This window comes from Blennius ocellaris (genome assembly GCF_963422515.1).
Source record: "Blennius ocellaris genome assembly, chromosome: 2".
NCBI lineage: Eukaryota > Metazoa > Chordata > Actinopteri > Blenniiformes > Blenniidae > Blennius > Blennius ocellaris.
In genome coordinates, this window is record NC_137651.1 from 31,620,810 (window position 1) to 31,642,425 (window position 21,616).

Consider the following 21,616-nt stretch of genomic DNA (forward strand, 5'->3'; position numbering starts at 1 on the left):
GCTTTGTTTGTCTACGTCATCATCGCGCGCCCGTAGTCCTGTTTGCTTCCTGTGCGCACATGACACGAACCAACGTGGCTTCGGTGAGTAAAACACTTCTTTGCATCTCAATTAGTTATTTCATTACGATATTGAAGTACACAAGTGCCGGTGAACTTTGTTTTTATTGACAGAATCGTTTTAATCGTGACTGTTTCGGTGGAGAGCGTTTAAACCAGCAAATGTATGATATTAGCCTGACTTTCTCCGCATTAATGTTGTTGTCAAACATCTCCTCCAGTTCTCGGTGAAACATGTTTAATGAGGAGGAAGACTGGAGTGATGGAGAGGACGATCAGGCAACGACTAAAAGCTCCCTGAAAGACTCGCTGAAGACAAACAGCAGCACGAAGCTGAAGGTGCATTCCCAATGTCGTTGCTTTACTGCAGAACAGTTATTTCCAAGCAAGCCTATGTTTTTTCTTTACACACATATTCTTCAGACAGAACTATGTCAGCCTACAACAGCCTTAGAATATGTGAAAGCCACATATTACATTTTTAAATTGATAATTGTGATATTTCATTTTCTTTTTCTTGATTACAGCACACAGACGAATTGCAAATGCAATGAATGACCATCATCTGGCTTTATGTACTCTTGACAAACACATTTTCCACCTTTCTCTATTTATTATGAAAAAGTACAATTAAGCTAATTTTTCTCAAACATCTTTTCATTAAAAAAAAAAAATCTCTTGACAACTTATGCAGGGATGTTGTCTATTTAGACATCAAGCATGTTACAGCAAAACTACACAAATCATCTCTTCCACATACTTCACAGCCATTGATTTGGCTTGGTCTTTTATTTCTATTTTGTACACAGATTTATTTTCTGAGGTTTGGGTTCAGATACTGGAGTTTGCATTGTCTTTCTATGTGTGAATGTGTGTTTCCTCCAGGAACTCTGGTTTCTTCTGCAAAAAATGCATGTGAGGTTAATTGTTGACCCTAAATCTGCCCCTGGTGAATGTGAGTGTGTGTCTGTGTGTTTGTCCAGGATACACCCAGGACAGACTGGCGACCTTTCCAGGGTGTATCCTGCCCGCCACCATTGTTAGCTGGGGTTGGATTAACTGGTAGAGAAAATGGATGAATTTTCTGTGCAGAAGAAAGACAAGCCAAAGTTTCAATTACATATGTAAATGAGTAGGAATGTGTTTCTTTAAATCGTGCTGATATTAGACTGCCTCCTCCTATGTCTTGAAGCGTGGTATTCAGTTTTTATACTGTTTAAAGCCCACAATCTATCTAGTTTTTCTACACTGAAGTGATGGACCGAACGTGTAGTCAAGTTTAATTTCGGGGCGACGTGGGGGGGTCTGCATCGATTCTTGTTGAGTCATTAAAGCTTTAATGTAATTTTCTCTTGCTCAGTCCAAGGCGGTGGGTAAGAAGAGTTTGCTACGGACGCTGCAGACACTGGGATCAGTCCCGGAGTGGACAAACCAGGACGACCACATACAGGATAGTGACAGTGAGGCTGGAGCAACACCGTCCCCCAGCAAGAAGAAGAAAAGGAGAAAGAAGAAGAGAAAGGACACACAGGCATCTGGAGGGAATGCAGATGAATCTGCAGAGGAGGAGAAACCTGCACGAAAGAAGATGAAGAAAGAAAAATCTGGTGAGTTTTTCTTTACAGTTGAAAACTTCCCCACCGATGCGTATCTTTTTACTTTCTTTTGCAGGCTATATTTAACCTCGCACGTCTCAAATCATGCATCTTTTAAACAGATTAATCCAAATTGGGATTCTTTTTGGGGGTGGAGTTAATCCTAGTAGACTAAAGGACGTCGGGTTACATTGTGGATGGATAAATTATTGAGGCAGGTGGGAGTGGAGGTGAGCTGCGTCTTCATGGTTGGCTTGTTTATTATTATTAATATTATTATTATTAACGTGTAATCCCACTGTAACTGAGTTCAGTAAATTTGAACATCATCTCTTTCCTTATACCAAAAGCAATGTGAAAGCTGGGCACAGAGATAGTACAGTATAAAATATACATATACACAATATACCGTTTCAGTTGCTCACATTAACGTTTGCTGGCAAAGTCCAACAGCCTTAAACTGACAAACTATACTGGCACAACCACAGGAGACGAGTGTAAAGATGTAAGTGTGACATAAAAACACTTTGTTCATTCGTTTACATGTATTTTCCCTCCGTCGTCTCTGACGTGACGTGTTCCAAGAGTGTCTTCTTCTCTGTCGCTCTCCATGATGAAAACCATGTCGTGCATATTGAATAGGTGTTGCATCGTACATTACTTCTATATGCGTGTGGATGTGCACTTTCTTCCACTGCCGCTGCGTCTGAAATCTGACTTCACACCTTTCATGTTCCCGAAGGAGCGCCGGAGGCTGAAAGTGCAGCCGCAGAGGTTGAGAACGTCGCCGCCTGCGATCGGCTGGATGTAAACAAACCGCCCAACTCAGACAAAGTGAGCAGACAGCGGTGGAAAAACAAAATGAAGAACAAGAGGAAGTGTAAAAACAAATACCGCCAGGATGAGCCGGAGGACGGGGCAAATAAAGCTGCAGACAAAACGGCGCTGAAGAAAGAAGCCGACAGCTGCAGGTTGAAAACTAACGAGGCGAGAACCCAGGAGAAGACGGGGAAGGAACTGAAACAGAAAAGGGAAAATAGTGAGAAACAGCTGGTTGTAGAGGACAAAGCAAAAAGTAAAGTTGAAATGAGTGTGTGTGAGCACAAAACGGACGAGTCAGAGGTGGAGGTGACGGGTGGAGAGAAGCAGATCAACAACAACAAACAGAGCAAAGAGTGTCGTCTGAAGAGAGGGAAGCTGAGGAGGTTCCTTCAGAGCCGGCCGGCGGTCCAGCACGGGGAATGTCCCCCGGAGCCCAGAGACGAGGCGACGCAGCCCGGGGGGCCCGGGGAGCCGGCGGACCAGGTGGACCAGGTGGACCAGGTGGACCAGGTGGACCAGGTGGACCAGGCCTCTTCCTTCAGGTCCCGCATGGAGCAGCGGCTGGAGTCGGCCCGTTTCCGCTACATCAACGAGGTGCTGTACAGCACGTCCAGCGGCGAGGCCAGGCGCATGTTCCAGCGGGACCCGGAGGCCTTCTGGGTTTACCACAAGGGCTACACAGCTCAGGTGCAGCGGTGGCCCAGCAACCCCCTGGACAGCATCATCGCCTACGTCAAGAAACGGTGAGCGACCTTTACAACTGCTGCGATTACTCTGCAGAACGAGATCTGCTTTCAGTTAAGGGCTGCTCAATTGATCGGATTATAATTTTTTTTTTTTTTTTACTTTATTTTCAAATGTTGAGGAAAATACAAGTTACAATGTCATTCTCACAATATCAGCAGTCTGCGACCACAGATTCTTCCATTCTCAGTATTATTTTTTTTACGAACAAGAACAAGGGATGCACTTTATATATATATATATATTTTTTTTTTTTCTGTCAGTATGACTTTTTTTTTTTTTTATTGAAAGAAAGACATTTTTCAATACATTACAGTCAATCCAATTTGCTTTTATAGAGAAAATAGAAAAGCCCAACATCCACATGAGCAGCAGGTGAGTTTGTGACTGTGGAAAGAAAAACTCCTCCAACAGGGAGAAACTTTGTAGAAACCAGAGTCAGAGGAGGAGGAGAGGAGAGGTGGAGGAGAGGTGGAGGAGAGGAGAGGAGAGGTGGAGGAGAGGTGGAGGAGAGGAGAGGAGAGGAGAGGAGAGGAGAGGTGGAGGAGAGGAGGAGGAGAGGTGGAGGAGAGGTGGAGGAGAGGAGAGGAGAGGTGGAGGAGAGGTGGAGGAGAGGAGGAGGAGAGGAGAGGAGAGGAGAGGAGAGGAGAGGTGGAGGAGAGGAGAGGAGAGGTGGAGGAGAGGAGAGGAGAGGTGGAGGAGAGGAGAGGAGAGGTGGAGGAGAGGAGAGGTGGAGGAGAGGAGAGGTGGAGGAGAGGAGAGGAGAGGTGGAGGAGAGGTGGAGGAGAGGAGAGGTGGAGGAGAGGAGAGGTGGAGGAGAGGAGAGGTGGAGGAGAGGAGAGGGAGAGGAGAGGAGAGGAAAGACAGAGAAGGACTTGGTGGGGAGAAAGGATTCTCTCGCCAGGAGGTCGGTCATGTGACGTCGTAACGCGGTCGCTCACGTTCACGTCAGTCAGACACTCGTTTCAAGGCATTTTCCTCCTTCCAGCATCTTTTGTTGCTGCTGGTCTGGAGTTTCTGTCAGAGACGTACTTGATCAGGTGTAAACGGTAAACGGTGAGCATGAGCTCTGCTCAAGGCTTCCTGACGCCGTCATGCTGCAGGTTACGCTGCACTGCGGGGGTTAAACTGATGTTCCCGTCTGCTGCTGGGAGAGGATCAACTTGTTTACATCAACTGTTTGTGGTGAAAGCAGCAGCTCATTGGTGGTTTGCTTTTTCTTCAGGCTTCGTCTGTGTGTTCTGTGATCAGCTGTTACAGTATGAGCGCATGCACAATGTTGCACAATATTGTTTTGAGTTCTCAAAACCGCCGTGGACAGTTGAGACACGGCCTCCACTCCACATTTAAAGCTGTGCTGATCTATGTGGCTCCACCGTCTTCACGGATCCTTTGTGCTCTGAAAATTGTGCAGATAGAATAGAATATTCCTCCCCGGGGGGAAACAAACTGACAACAGCTCAAGGTAAAAAGGTGCAGAAATTATAAAATATGTAAACATATGTAAATATCTAAACAAGAGCACAAAAAATAGAATAAGTAAAAATAAAACAATCCAGTAAGAAATCCTCTAAAAATAGAGTATGGAGTCCTTAAATTGAAATTATCAATAAACATATTTGTGGGGGGGAAAAAAAAAAGTAATGTTAAAAAATATTCTTATTTATTTTAATAACCAGTGTTTGGAACCATCTTTGCATAATTAAATGCCAACTGTAAAACAAGTATGGAGGTGCTCTGATCCAGAATTTCCCTCTTGTCAAACTTCGATTCGTCCGATTTTCCTTCTTCAAATCCATCAAACTGCCAGCTGGAACTGTGTGTGCTCCACCCACCAGCAGGTGGTGCACCGTGACACCGTCAGTCCTCTCATCACAGACTCCTGTGTGTGTTCCAGGTCTTCCTCTCTGGTGGTTGCGGACTTCGGCTGCGGCGACTGTAAACTCGCTCGCAGCGTGAACAACAAGGTGCACAGCTTTGACCTGGCGGCGACCTGCGAGCTGGTGACGGTGTGCGACATGGCCCGCGTGAGTGTCTCTCCGTCCGCCCGGCAAAACACACACTCTTTATCGTCCTCGTGATGTTCGGGTTCTTCTTTTTTTTTTTTTTTTTTTAACTCTTTATTTTCATTTTTTCCGTTTTTCTTCTTGACAGTAAACACAAAGAAAGAACAAAACAGCAACACCGACACAATAAAATTAAATAAAAAAAAATAAAAATGTATTAAAAAAAATAGCACAGAAAAAGCAAACAATTAACAATAATAATAATAAATTGTGCTCACATTGACAATATTAATAAGACAAGGTCATTTAGCCTAATTTATTATTATTATAATAATGTATTTATAATTATCCCCCGCCGTGGCCGATAGGCCCCGAAGGGGGATCTTGAAACAGTCTCCGTCCGTTAGAACGTTTCTACCTATATCTCGGCAACCCCTGGGCCCACAGTGACCAAACTTCACATGTGGATACATCTCAGAGGGGGAAGGGATACTATGGTGACCTTGACCTAATTTGCATATTAAGTAGGTCACAGGGTCACGAAGTGCTTAAAAACACATTTTGGGCTCTGGAGGTCGAGGTTTTTGAGCTAGGGCTCTGAAATTTTATACACACCTACTAGTACTCTGGGGACACCCTCCAGCACACCAAGTGACCTGACCTTGACCTTGAAGATTGGTAGGGTCTGAAGTTTGCTCGTCATGGTTGCACAATACATGTATTTTCATATAAACATTTCTCCTCATTTCTCAGCAGTTCCTGGGCCCACAGTCACCAAACTTCACACATGGACACTCCACCTGGGGAGAAGGGGCACCATGGTGACCATGACCTCATTTGCATATCAGGTCACAGGGTCACTAAGTGCATAAAAACACCTTTTGGGCTCTGGAGACGTATTTTGACATAGCTTATGAAGAAGACCTTTCAGATTCTACATAATTATCTACTAGGACCCATGGAACACCCTCTAGTGTACCAAGTGTGCTGCCTTAGAGCTGCTTTGTGAGGAAATATAAAGCCCTCCGGCGGGGGATTAGCCGAGCAACGGCCTTCTTGTTTATTTATTTTTGCTTAAAATACATCAATTGTCTATTATTTGTTGTATTTGTTTACTTTTTGCTTGTTATTAATGAACATGTTGGTGTTCTGGCCTGAGCAGGTGCCGCTGAAGGACGGCTCGGTGGACATCGCCGTGTTCTGCCTGTCTCTCATGGGGACCAACCTGACTGACTTTGTGGCCGAGGCCAACCGGGTCCTGAAGACGGGGTAAAGCGTGCGCGGCGGATCTACCATCTCCTTTTTTTTTTTTGAAGAAGGAAACATCCAGTGGAAGTGTCTGATTGTTCTGTGTCGCTGCAGCGGGGTCCTTAAAGTGGCAGAGGTGGCGAGTCGATTCCACAACGTGCGCAGCTTCATCACGGCGTTGTCCCGCCTCGGGTTCAAGATGGAGTCGAAGGTGAGGCGACACTCGGTAATGTCATTTTCGGGAAATCAGCCTGCTGTGATTTCAAGGTGATTTCAAGGTGATTTCAAGGTGCATTAGGTTTGTGTTGTCACAGCTTCTATTGAGTTCATCTGTTCAGCTGCTTCCTTTGTAGCATTTTGAATGAAACACAAGTGAGACAAAATGCACACTTTGATTTTGAAGGCCTGTTGCATACAGGAAACCACTGCTACTATTCAGTAAGTGGCTTTAATTAAGGGTATTAAAAGGCAGAGTGAGGTGATTTCATCTAACCCTAACCCAGTAGCTAAATGTTTTTATTTATTTGTTCATGTTATTTCATGCCATTTCACAATATATATATATATAATAATGTGTCATTCATACATGAACAAAGGGGAACAGAGAGAAGAGTAATCTTGTGTTACCCCCCCCCCCCCCCCCCCCCCGACTCCTCACCAGGTCACAAAACAAAAACAGCCTTTTTCTTACAGTTCAACAGTTACAGTCCATTTTTTATTTTATTTTTTTCAATTCTTTTCATCGTCTCTCAAAATTTTCTGTTTGTACATTTTCTTGAATTTGTAAACATTTAAACAACATTTAGATTCCACACTTAAAGAGTTCCACAGTTTTACTCCATAAACAGACGGACGTTTCTGTTTCAACGACGTCGTGCAAACATTTGTTCTGAAAATCATATTTTCTCCTCTGGCGAACGGTTTTGTGCAACAAAATTACTTTGAACGTCGTTTGGCAATTTTTTTTGTTTTGCTTTCCACATAATAATCAAAATGTTTAAGTCGACAAGGTCCTTAACTTTAAGAAGTTTATTTTCAATAAATAAAGGATTGGTGTGTCTCTATAACCTTACTGATGATTCTAATTGTTTCTGTCTATACACTGAAGCTGATGAGCACTTGTCTCTTTTTTTATACCGCAGAACACAGAAAACACGCATTTCTATTCGTTTGACTTTGAGAAGACGGGAAACGTTCCAGAAAATGTAAAGAAGCTTGGACTGCAGTTGAAGCCTTGTTTGTACAAGAAGAGATGAAGGCATTGGAAGACCTTCTCCACCTTTCTCCGTCTTCTTCACTACATCACTGGACTTTGCACGGCTGTTTTTGAAGATGTTTTAAGAAGTTTTATTGACATGTTTCATGATTGTCTTGGTGCATTTTCAACCTCTCATAAATAGCGTTTTACAGAAATCTGTAAGTGCATCATGTGGACATAACATGTCTTCTGTCACATGGTGTTGGTGTCCAGGTGTTTGCAGTTTCCTTTGAATTCATTGACATGTCGGTGAATTTCACATCTTAAAGTTCCCAGTTGTGATTCAACTAATGTGTCAAGTTTGCATATTTTCCGTGTATCTGTAATCCAAAACCATGTTCTTGAGATTAATTGGTGAAAACATTTTCTTCTTTCGTCTCAGTCTCTGGAGCCTTCAGTCTAGACCAGGGGGGTCAAAGTCATTTCAGTTGAGGGGCCACATCCACCTGATCTGACCTCTGGGGGCCAACAAGTCAAACGTCACATATTAAACTGCAGATATGGACAAATGTCAAAGTCTTTCCTTCTTTTGATCCTTTTGTAACGGCAAGAATTTGCCGGTTTATTCTGAAATATACATATTAAAGGAAATCAGATATTATTATATTTGCAAAAAAAGACAAAAGAAAAACCCTCAGTCACCTTATCTGGATATCATATTCGGGATTAAAACAATTTGTCATCATCTGGACATTGTTTTGAGTTTACGTGTCTAAAGTATCACTTCACATAAGTTGGACTCATTGTTTTATTGTGAAAGGCGTTGCGTCATGTGACCTCCACAGATTCATTAATATCGGGGGTCAAATTCTGACCAAGGGCAGTTTTCAATGTCATTTTTGCTAATCGAGTGTTTTTAGATCAGCCTCTGTCAGTTTTCATTTTTGTACTTTAAAAAAAAAAATCCCATGGCGCATGTTGGACACCCCTGGTCTAGACTGACTTAATGTAAATTATACATGGTTCTTGATAAATACAATAAGTCGCTTTTATGAAGAAAAATACTTCTTTTTGGTCAAGCGTGTGTGTGTGTTTGAATTATTACTATCTTCGACTTGTTCATAAGCATTACGTTAAACACTTGCTAGTACCTGAGCGTATCGTACCGAAGGAGCTGAAAGAACACTTTAAAGAAAATTCAAACCAATGCAACTCAGCGAGACGCAACTTGTTTTCCCCACGAGGTGCAACGGCTGCGACAACCTGCATGCAGATGAGCTGCAGTTTGGTTGATGTACAGCAGGATCGTATTCTGTACGTGAACTGCAGCTTCTCTGCTGCAGTCACAACAGATGGTCGCCACCCATTTGGCTGAGCAACGACACGAGGAGGGCCGCTGGGATGTAAAGTCTGCCTCGCCTCGTTAGTTCCTCTACAAATATGTTCCCACTTTTCTGTGAAGATGTACAGAATGGAAAACGAGAGGGAGGTCATATTGAAATGATTGAAAAAGCAATATCTGAGAAATGCAAAATTCAGACAAAGGGGGAAAAAAAGTGCTTTGAACAGAGATGCTCATGTCTTTAAAAGCTTCCGTGAGACAGTTTCACAAACCAAATGTTCCACCCCACAACATTGCGATATAACTTGAAAGTTGTTTTTTTTTTTGAGAAAAACGGCTCGATTAAGCACTTTAAGCTTTACACTCTGCTCTTGACGTCGATGATGATGGAGTAACTGACCAGCTGAGCAGATCTTTTACTGTCCTTTTCTGCTGCCGCCGGTTTCTTGACTTGTGGAGATCCGGGCTCATGCATCAGGGACGCAAACGCTGACAGAGAGTCCTGGATCACACAGAGAGCGACAAGCAATTGGAGGCATGGAGGAGAGGCAAGGGGCTTTTCGTGGTGATCTTTTTATATGAAAATGAGCAAAACCAGAGAGAACGATGTGATTGTGGGAGAAAAACCAACACAGCACTTCAACACGTTTGTATTAACAGATTAAAACGTACCTTTCTTTGTGCTCTGCTGCTTTTGCTGTGAAAAACAAATAAAGGGTTAAATCGTGCAACACTGCAGCAATAATATCCACACTTTTTACTACTTTCAAATCAATGATTAATTTGACTTTGCATCATTATGCTGCTTTTAGACTGAATCAAACATGTACAGTACAATAATTCAGAGAAAAACATTGTTCCTGTTGAGTATTAAAAAAAAAACACTGATGTTGGTAGAAAACTACAAAAGAGACTTCCCTACAGGTTGAGTTTGGTAAATATTAAATGGTAGGTTTTATCAGATTACAAATTCAGACCAAAAACACATTTTCAATGATTTGTCAGAAAAGCTTGTTGAAATTCACTACAGGTATTTAAGGACGTTTAAATGCTTCTTAGCGTTTCCATCATAAACAGGCTGTATGTATCTGTGGGTCTCCTTCAACCTTCAGTGAACTTCATCCAAGTTGTTTGGTTTTGTTTTTTGAACGTGTGTTTGCAGTACTAACGGTAGTCACTAGATGGCACTGTGACACAGCGGACTGTGAATTAACTTGGTCAGGTCAAAGGTGGGATCCCAGCTTGGTTTGTACACTGAGCCTCAGCAGGCTTCCTTCACGTCCTCAGGGAGAGAGAGGGGGCTCGAGAATAACTCGAGTTTAGTTCTTCACAGGGTGACTGACCTTCCCGAGAACTCTAACTAATCCACCTCTTGATAAAGACTTTACCGGTATGTTCCAACAACCAGAAGACCAGTGGAGCGTTTCTCACAATCTGATCCTGACACATAGACCAGATGGAAGTGAGTTTATAGTTGCGCAGAAATATAGAATTAAGTGTTATAAGTTGTAGAATGCAACTTTTAAAAGCTTCATCCTGAAGTTGTACTTCTGGAAGTTGACCTTGGAATTCCCTTTCAGGTCGGTTGTACTCTGAGCTTCGATTTCAATATGATGCAGTGGGACATGTTGGTATGAACAATATTTTAATCATGGTTCTGTAGCAGCTTGAAGTTTTACATGTGGTTCTGCCATATGAGAGTGAATCCAGGGTGTTCAACCCGCCAGAGGGGGAGCGATGCTCAAAGGATTCTATTTTATTCTGTTCTAAAATGTCAAACTTGTCTGGAAAAGAAGGTTGAAACTGCTAAACTCACGTGCAAAACGTACGTGTTTCTATACTATTGTTTATGAACCTTTAAGGTTCAACGTGTTTCGTGGCACCAGCTAAATTTCATCTGGTGTAAAATCACAGAAATGGTTGCAGCCGTCTGGGTTTAAGTAAATGAAATCTAAATAAAAGCTTTGAATTTATTATCACTGTGAGGCAAAAGTGCAAACCACTCCCACACTGTGCAGCAGCGAGTTGATTGAGAACGCTCTGAGAGTCCCTCACGTTGAATTTATCACTGAAAGTAATGGTCGTATCTGTAGCAGCAGCTGGAGTAATATTAGCGTCAGCTGAAACCGCCTGTTGTTAAATCCTTGACAATAACAGGCCATCACTTGTACTGTCATCTTGAAGTCATGGGTTTGTTCTTCCTGTTCACGCACTCCCACAATCTTCGGTCCTCTTTTCTTTTCCCTGCATTAAAAAGCACCAATCACCGATGCACAGTGAGAAGATGTAAAACAGAAGATATCTGGCTCCCCAGAATGTGACGCATCGCTTGTCAGTTGTAAAAGAAGTGACTCTCCAACAGAAGCAATGATTTTGAAGTTGTTGGGTTTTTTTCTCCTGATGGACTCCAGCTTGAATTTCGTTATTCTTAAAACCTTTCTAAACACGTGGACACGTTATTTCCCCGGCTCTTCTGGCCGTGGCAATAAAGGATCAGCACCAGAGGACGGGGCAGGAAGCCGGAGGATTAATCTGTTATTCTCTCCACCTGTCGACACGCGGGGCTGCGGTGGCAGAGCCACCTGACAGCTTCCGCCGCATCGCTTCCTGTTTGTGAACATCTGCATGGTGCATTGAGTTCTGGTGAGTCTGGTTAACGATCCACACATCCTGTTTGTCTGCTTGGCGGCGGTGCCCTCTTTTCCACGTCGACACGTCAACCTGCAGAGCTGCAGCTTTGTCACCGGGGGAGTGTGGAACTCACCGGCACACGCAGAGGACGACGGCCAGGACCAGGACCAGGGCCGAGGCCGAAGAGATGCAGATCAGGGTCAGCAGCACTGCAGACAGATCGACCCATCGTATCAAACGAGAAGCTAAAGGGCTTCACAGCGAGACTGCAGAGCGGGGGTTCTCAACGTGTGCACGCACAAGGGGAAATCTGAGGGTCAAGAATGCCACGCCCCCACGTCGACTGAAGGAATCCTCACACAAAGGAGGAATTGGAAAGGGGGGGAAACTATAACAAATAAATCAATCTAAACAGATGTGAAGCGGCTGCCTGCCTGTCCTCACTATCAGTGTTTTTCTTCCACAGTTGCTGTGATGTACTTCCTGAATTTGCACGAGCCGTCTGCTCGTAGTTTATCACAGCTGTTCTCTCGCTGCGTCGCGCTACTGTCGTCCATTCATTCATTTACTTCCTTCAAGAATGGGCGTCGTGCCAAGTTGCGAACGACTGCATTGAATGACTCCTCCCTGGTGGACAGTGTGCTGGGGAATATTGAGCTTTAATCGTGACAGATTAGCTCAAAGAGGCCATTCGACTTCAGATCTATGGATGTTACTTCAGCTGCACTTCATGAGAAACTCTGAGCCACAGACAGCTTCAAGTATTAATGCTAATGCTAATAATACAGCTGTGTGCTCATGATAAGACACGAGTTACTTCTTTAAAAGACACAGTGGCTTTTATTTAACTCTTCAACTAGCCATTATTAAACTTTGCTAATTGAGCTGCCGTGTTTCACAGAGAGGGGGTTTATAATCACAACTTTCTAGATATGAGAGAGATATGATAAACGACCAACATGCTGACGACTCTTAGAAATGTGACGGTGATGATTGTCTGAATGGGAAACAAGACGGTGGCAGACACTCACGTCGCTCTCCGTCCTCTCTCCGGACCTCCACGTCGATGGAGACGGAGGCCTGGTGGTGATAGAAGGAGGCTGAGCAGGTGTACAGGCCTCCGCCTGGCGCCGTGGGCCTCGACTGGACCATCATTGCGTCCCCGTCCATCGGGACAAATGAGCCGTCACTCCTGAAAGACGGGCGACACAACAGAGATCAACACCTTCTGAATCACTGCTGGCTTATTAACAGGGCATTTGAGGAAATTCAGTAAAAGATTTCCTTTGTTCATGATTTCCTTGATATCTTTGATCTTGATCAGACTTGAAAAATGCATCATTTTGTTCATGTTGTAGGTAAAACTTCCAGTCTGTTATGTTATATTGACTATACTTCAAAACGATTTTCCTCTTATTAAATGATAATTTTGGGTGCAAATCAAATGTTTTTTCTTAAGAAACAGAGGCTAAATGATTTGCCAATAACTTCCACCCTGCACCTGATTAGCTTAACTTAGCATGAGAATATTATACAGGCAGAGTTAGCCCCTCCAAACCACTGACCTCATGAAGCCTTCAAATCTTAATATCTTGACTCAACAGGTTTAAACTAGCACTCAAACATGCACATGTTGGTTTATCTTGTTATATGTTGAGCATTGCCACATTATTTGCTTCCACTGTTTTCAGTGTTATTGCCAATATATCAATTCCCTGGTAGTTATTTAACTCAATTATAGTAACAGTAGTGTGTAATCAATTCAGCTCGCATTTTCTCTTTGGTCCTTCTTTACTGAATCCTTCCTTTAACATGTTCATATTCAGCTGGTAGGTTTCTGCAGGTGCATCACCTGAGACACACAAGGTTGTATTTGGGCACGTTTCCGTGGACTTGCAGGAGTATTTTCTCGTTGTGATGAGTCTCATGCAGAGACAGTCTGTGGGTCACAGGTTGGCCCCCATATCGACTCTGCAGAGGAGTCGTGTGGTTCAGGACCGTCAGGTGGGAAATATCTAGAGAACAAAAGGATTTGATGGACACTTCATACGTTGAGCTGTGGATTTCTGAGTGTATTTATATGGTGCACCTGGAGTCTTACAGTATTTGGGGATATGAACAGTCTTCTTGACTGTGATCAGATCGTCCAGCTGGTACACACAGGTCAGGTCTTCCCCCTCATGACGAGTCAAAGGAAACTCATAAGTCTGTCTGGCCTTCAGCGTGTGCCCTTCATACTCTGAGGACAGGCGTGTTTGACGTCTGACACTTTCGGGCAGGATCCAGGCGAGGTTAGAGCTGAGGCCTTCCCCGCTGCAGTCACACACTGCCAGCCAGAGAGCAGAGTGCTGCTGCCGCTCCACCGACACGCTCAGCACTGGCGCTCCTGTGCAGGGAAACACAGAGTGCAAGGACGACACGTGACGCCGTGTGAGCTCGTGTTTGTGCCAAAGCAAGAAGCAATGTCTGGAAAGGAAGTGGCGTACTCTGCACGGGGACATGTATCGCTCTCTCCTCCGGCTGCTCCAGGCTGGGATGCTTCACCATGCATGTCAAATTCTGGCCGGCGTACAGAGAGGACAGGAAGCGCACAGAGCTCCGGGCCGAAACCAAACCATCGGCCCCAACTTCCCTCTCCACCTGCGAGCTGATGATGTCTGCGTTCCCAACGTGCCAGGTGATATCTGCTGCAGGAGCAGCACTGTCTGCAGAGCAGTCCACCTGCGAGTACCTGTGACCGTCTTTCCATTCGGCGCTGAGGACGACGGAGACGTTTGGGCGAGCTGCGTGGGAAAGAGAAAGCGGGAATAAGAAAGTGAGGGTCCTGCCAAGCATTGGAAATTATGCAAAGGTTGATTTGTTGAACGCACCGCAAAGAGGGAGGGTCACGCTTCTTTTTTCTGGTTCCTCAAAGGCCGGGTGATTTATCACGCACTCTGCAGTGAGCTCCCGAGGCGAGCAGGCCGGGAGGAGTAAAACTCCCCTGACGGAGTGGCTTCCATTATGAGAAGTGGAATTGAACCAGAAGTCCCGGGACACGCCCTCTGGTGAGAGCCAGGACACGTTGGCCGCGGGAACAGCATCAGCTGCTGAGCATTCAATCACCCAGCGTCCGTCCTCACTCCACAAATCAAAACGTATCGCGGGAGGAACTGAGATTCAAAGTGTGGAGAGAAAGAAAAAAAATCCCATCGTGACGTTTGATCGTTAGACGACACAAAATTCAAAATCAATGTTTTCACAGATTCAAAGAAATGCAATTGTCATTCACCGAGCTGTACTGCTTGTGGTTTAACTGTGACGTTAAAGTGCAGCGTTGCTTCAAGATGATGATACGAGGCGGCGCAGTGATACAGCCCGGCGTGCTCGCGCTCCACAGGACGCTGCACCGTCAAGCTCCTGCCAAGCAGCTCCACACTCTCAGGCAAAGGGCCACCATCCCTACAGTGCCGAGAAACGTACAGTGTTTCTTTAAGATTCCCACTGTATGAAGTTACATCAGGTCAAACATTTATGAAAAAAAAAAAAAAAAAACACATTTAGCTCTGGAAACGTATATAAATCAGGTTCTTGCTGTCTAGTTGTGATTTTGAGCCGCAGAAAGTGTCACCACATCCTTCATGTGATGTAATGAGTGTTTCAGTCTCTATGTACATGAGAGAACCACAGTGTTGGCGTTTACTCACAGTATAAATCTAAAAATACCACTGACAAATGAAAACCTTGAATATGACTTTAGATTCAGTGATTTTAAATGAAAACTCTGCAGGCATACACACAGAATCACAACAGTCAGAATGAAATCATCCTTGAGAGATTATCAAACCACACCTTTCTTCTTGTCTCTTTTTTGAAACAAACACTGGATATAGTTTCGTCTGTGGTTTAAGAAAGTCAACGATATCCCGACATTTTGCTGTAGTTATGAGCTCCTCCACCTCCAAACTTTTCTATAATGCAGGAAAGAAATATAGACCTGATCTACTAAAGTGCAATACATTTAAAAATGGGTGCAAATGTAATAATGCAGGACACAAAAGATCACTTCTGAAAAATGCACAAAGCAACCCTCAGACTGTCCATTTAGCCTGTTTGCCTTCATTAATATGGAATATGGCTCCTGGATCACACAAAATACTGGCAGGACTAGATGCTATTTCAAGAATATACAACGTGGTTTGAAACACCTATTGAAAATCTTGTGCTATTTAATATTGCGTCTGTTGTTGCTGCATATGAAGAGGAGGTGCAAACGGCCTCAGGACTCATCAGGGATTCTGTAACTGTGCAGAGAGGCCTTTCCTCAGCTGTTCACATAGCGGCCAATCATGTTCTACCATTGAGGCCAAATCCAGATTTACTTGCTGCAATGCTTCAGTATGTTTGATTACTTCTTCCACTAAGAAGTCCAACTCCACATTTTAGTCCTGGAGAGGAGGCTCAGTGCTCCAGGTGAATCGATCAAACCTTTTCGCGCTCATCATCGTTTAAACATAATAGATAACATTCAGACTATATAGCTTCCAGATTATAGTTTATTCTTTTTCCAAAAAGTCATGTAACAAACAAAACTTAGGACAGTAAATCATTAAACAGTCTTTGAAAGGTCAAGGGAGACACATTGAAGTAACACAAGATTTAATTTGCTAATACTTAAAACCGGTTACTGTAATGGGGAATTCCATAAACTACCTATATGTTGCAATGTAAGGTTTTTGTTATGTAGCTTGATGAAGTCAGTCTTATTATGCAATAATATGCAACCATACAAGTAATCAGTATTAGACCGACGTCACAATTTAGATGTAAAAAGACATATTTCGACATTTTTGGAAAACGTTGTATGATCATTTTACCTCATGTGATTGACAGAACATGCTTTTTAAAAATAAAATTTAAAACCATCAAAGAAAACAAAAGTTCACTTCTCAGTATTTAGCACAATGTCGCCTGAGGCGGCTGTCATTAACACACCAATATTAAGGTTGAATAACGAGAGGATGTGGAAACGTCTGGTCAATTGTAATATCAAGGGTTCAGTAGAAAAGCTATGCTGTTGCACACATGTTCCCAAAAAGCTTCTTTTTCAAGAGTAAGCCACTGTTTGTGTGATTGAGATAATTGCTGGAGTGTTCCTCTAGCATCAAATCGCTCTTACTTTTTGCAGATAACGGTGAAACGAGGCACATTCCCTGTGACCTGGAGGCCGATGACGGCGTCAGTCTGTCCCTCCTGCAGCTCGACAGAGTCGTTGTTGGGAAAGTCTTCAGCACTGCTTCTTTTCTCTGCCTGTATCTGAACTCCAGACAAATCTGGAGAAAAACAAAACCAAACCATGTCTGTTTCCTGTCACTTTCAGCAGCAGGTTGAAGCCCCAGTCTTCACCGAGAGAAGCCTGAACTCACACAAGGTTGGCAGTGTGATGACCTGCGACTCCTCGTGTGTGAATGTCGGGTGGTCAAACACACAGGTGACGTTGTGACCTTCATACTCTGTTACCCTGAGACGGGCTGAGACCCTCTGCAGGTCCGAGTCTGTGTCGTTTTCTCTCTCTTCCGTTCCGTTCAAAGCCAAAGAGATGTCAGTGTTGGGTCTCCCCCCGGACGAAACGCAAGAGACCACCCAGAAGTCACTTCCTCCGTCTTGTACAATCTCTGCTTTAATGGTCACGTTTGGCCGGGCTGTGGAGCGAGAAGAAAGGTGAGAAGACTTATTCTTTCTCAAGGTCTAATGTTTTCTTTCCAGCAAATTAAAAAGTCAGATATCAAGTAAATGGCTCAAGTTGTTTTGGTTCAAACGGAAGCCGGGGCGCCGGATGAGCCGGACGTTAGCTAAACACGGGGGGGACTTCTGCTTTGGTTTTTGGAGAGTGCTGACTTCAGCTTATCACCTGTCCCATCTGCTGGCTGAGCTGCTGCCGAGAGCAGATGTGTGGCCCAGCTGCTGTCCAACCGAAGCCGAGAGAACCCCAGGATTTAATGCCGGCAATCAGCAGAGATCACGGTCGACTGTCGAATACATAAAAGTCGTGGTATCTTTGCAAACGCCGGACATCCTTAACGAGTCATAGACGTGTGCTAACGCCTCATAATAGCTGGGGAGCTGTGGAGAGGTATGTCCGCTGTACGTAACTAAATGCACTTTGGCTTTAAAACTTCCATCTGCCAACACCCCGAAGTTCTGTGTTGATTTGACCACTGTGTCAGAAAACGACCTAAGCTGCTACTTCACAGGGTGTAGATGGACGAATGAGCAGGCTGGCCTGGCTCCTGTTAAATAGCACGGTGATTGTTCCATCTGCCATAGACGTATTCTCTGTGTCTGTGCAGGAGGGTCCGCACTGTCGAGGGCGTGAACACAAAGTCAAGGACAGAAACTAAACAACTACAAAAACGCTCCAAGCCTGGTTAATGGTTTGGCTTTGGATTCCTATCAGGAGCCCCACGTCATTGTTTACATGTGCACCTATGTTCACGTGTCTGCGTCACAAATGTTATTCACTTCCAAAACATAAATAAAACTGAACGGGTCATCGTGAAGTTCTTGATCATAAATATGGACCAAGGGTTCATGTTAGTGAAACGTAGTTGCATAAGGACTGATTCACTCTTTACGTTCAACTGACGTACATTTACTCAATAATGCAGAATAACTTCACGCTCCTGAAGGAACCAATTGCAGCCAGAAATCCTCTTACGTAGAGGGGACAGATGAGTAAAACTGTACAATAATGCTCTTGATTAGAAAAAATTAACAGCCAGGAAAACCAACACGGTGAGTTTGAAAATGGTAAACTCTATCTGGAGCTGAGATTAATCACTAATAAGTCAATACAAAGAAAACATGGAATTATATAATCTTGTATAGAGTTGCACAAATCCTGCTTATGGCAGCTTTCATTTGGTGTCCCCACTTTAATGCTCGTTTGGGGGCGTTCCTGTGTATGTTCTCCCTGTACACACATTGAGGACTCACATAGTTAAAAAACCACACATTTAAAGGTTATTGTTGATTTTAAATTGCTCATAATGTCATGAAAGACCCAGATTTCTGATGGGCTCCAGCGACCTTTGACACTGAGCTGGAGGAAACAGTCTACAAGACAGATTGGTGGAAGTTTACAGAGTAAAATCTAAATATCTGTTCTGGAACTTTTTTATATTTCCATCTAGAGTGTTTGTCCTCACCGATCACCTTCGTCTTATTGTGTGCACAACCTTGAAATTGGAAGTTGTATAAGTGAAAAAATGTGTCAAGAGGTGAACATGGCCGTTTGTCCGGAAGCAGCCATCCGACTGCACTTTGCTCTGTGCTGTAATATTAATTAGTCACGAGGTTGTTCAGTGTTTTTCATTCCCTATGCCTCCTTCCAGTGAACGAGTGCAGTCCCACGCGAATGCACGGCACTGTGTTGTGTGATTTATGGTCTGTCAGTGTGTGTGCAGAGCAGAATGAGAGGAAACAGCGAGTGTGAGGAATCAGCATTAGAAAGTTGTTGTGTTGTAAGATGCTGAGTCATGACGCTTGATCGCTGACTTGTGACGCAACGCAATATGTCGGGCACGTAAACAACAGCAGCAGCGACAGGCCGTGTTGTGAACAGCATCTTACCGTAGGTCTCCACCCTGACCGTGGCGACCTCCCGGTCCGGGATCGTCGGGTGTTGGACCACACAGGTCACGCTGTCCTCGTCCTGCAGGCGTGTGGGGAAGCGGAGGAAGCTGCTGAGGGTGGAGGTGCCGTTGGAGTGCAGCGTTTCGCTGGCGTTCACGGTGAACAGGCGAGGCGAGGGAGGCAAGCCGCCGACCAGCCAGCTGATCTGAGGCGCCGGCCTGCCGCCGGCCGCAGAGCAACGCACGGCCTGGTAGTGAGTGCCGTTCACCGTCTCGGCCCGGACCAGCGTCTGGACGTCAGGTCGAGCTGCGGATCAAGCGCCAAGCGTCAGGAGTTGGGAGTGACTCTTGTGATTTGATTTCTTCTCAAAGAGCGGAATAATTGGGACTTACCTACGACGGTGACAAACACACTGCCGAAGAAGTCGTCCTCCTCGGACTGAAACTCGCAGACGTACTGTCCCTCTGCCTTCACACTGGAGACCTTCATCTGAACCGTGAGGTTGGTCAAAGAGCCCCGGAGGGAGAAGTCTTCTCGGCTGAATGCTTTACCGTGAGAAAACCCAGCCAGCCTCTTGGCCTTGCTCTGCGAGTTCGTCCTGCGTTTCCACTCGGCACTCAGGATCTGACTCTGACCTCGATACCGACAGTTCAGGTACACGTCGTCCCCCAGCAGCGCCGTGACGTTGGACGAGATCTCCAGCGCCGACTCCGGACCTGAGACACAGAGCGGCGCAGTGTTCAGTCACGACGAGAGGTCAGGAGTTCCTCTCAACACTCGAGCTGAGAGTGGAAATGTTCCACTTCCTGCGAGGCCTGGCTGCACCGCAATGATAGACGTCCATTGTTGCGCACGCCAGAGACGTTTCACTAATTCAGTGAAGCTGTGATGGATGTGGCACGGTGACCGGGTCACCGGTGATCAGCTCCTCACTCATTTTGTCACTATTAGCTGCTGTCAGGCAATAATCAATACAAACAACTGTTTACTTGGATTAAAGCACAACATATTGACATCTTGCCATCATCACGCACACACTCTTATAGAAGCAGTTTATCTGTGAGCACAAACTTGTTCATTACTTCAGCAGGTATTTGCTTATAAATCTACATTTACCCACATTGATGAGAAAAGAAACCGTTGACTGTCACGTGGGGGACACATGCTCATTTTTCAAAGAGCTTTGGAGTCACCAGAGACCAAATCCAAAAGGAGAGGGAAGCTAAAGATGAAAAACTGAATGGGATTATAAAAGGAAACATTGGATCCTGCAGTGGAAAAACTAAATAAAAAAGATTAAAAATTAAAAGGATTAATAATAAAACCATTCATTAATGAATCACAAACATAATATGTAATTCTATTTAAACCAAACCACCATTTGAATATAAATGTTGTCCTGCTGCTTGTAAATTGCTCATTCAGCATGAAGACATTTCTCTTATAAAGCTGCTAACTGACTGGCTGGCATGAGTTTTGTTCTTGAAACAAAGTAAAGGAGTCAACATTTCCATCTTCACCGCCATGACGTGGGGCCGAAGTGAAGGAGCATCAATCTGTCCTCGTCCATGTTGGTTCTGGATGAGCAGGTTTAAACACCGTTGGTATTTTGTTTACTCAGTCTCAGACATTTTGTCTATCATTTCATATAATTATTTTGTCATTTCACAGCAATCAATAGCATCATTTAAGTGAAATTCTTCTCATTTTTTTTTTTTTTTAATCTTTGTGTTGTTTTTGAGCAGCACAGCTTGTTCTTGCTGATATTGATCCTTGTTTCGGTTGTTTGACGTGTCTTTGTACGCAATCTTTCTTTGAAATCTCACGTTGGCTGTGCCTTTTTCTGAAGAATATTTATTTTATTCCTCATTAGACTCCTGCAACAGTCAAATCCTGTGAATGAAACTACTGTGCATAAGCATGCATATCATCTTACATAAGACATGAAAATAATGGACAGAATCATGTGTTTTTTACAAATAGGTGTAAGGGGACACTGAACCCTCAAGTTATCTGCAGGTAATGCTCAGTAATCTTACATAAACAGTTTGAAATACCACTTATTTAGATTTGGTTGGATGGTCAGACTGATGAGCCTCAAGCTTCAGTCTGGACCTGGAGGCTTTTCGTTTGTCTAATGTGAGAGAGGAAAATCAACTCTGTTGTTGTAAAGTTCAAGTGGCTCAATTATAGCTTTTGCTGCAAATTGGGTACTTTTTGAAACATCATGAAAAAGTAGTGCATTTTTCCAGTGTGTGTTTAAAGGTAATTCATTTTATGGGGGAAAAAATGGGCAAACTATTTTAAATATAAATAAACATGAAAAAAAAAGATTTAATAAGCCCAAAATGCCAAGT

The 21,616-nt window shown here is 44.1% G+C and overlaps 1 protein-coding gene across 1 annotated transcript; it reads left to right on the forward strand.

Moving 5' to 3' along the window:
- Positions 1-49: 49 nt before the first annotated feature.
- Positions 50-8,398, forward strand: rrp8 (ribosomal RNA processing 8). Its single transcript, XM_080507705.1, has 8 exons — positions 50-83; positions 281-398; positions 1,420-1,666; positions 2,397-3,219; positions 5,118-5,247; positions 6,389-6,495; positions 6,589-6,685; positions 7,617-8,398. Exons 2-8 carry the CDS (start codon positions 294-296, stop codon positions 7,728-7,730), a joined length of 1,623 nt encoding a protein of 540 aa, XP_080363831.1. The 5' UTR covers positions 50-83; positions 281-293; the 3' UTR covers positions 7,731-8,398.
- Positions 8,399-21,616: the final 13,218 nt, after the last annotated feature.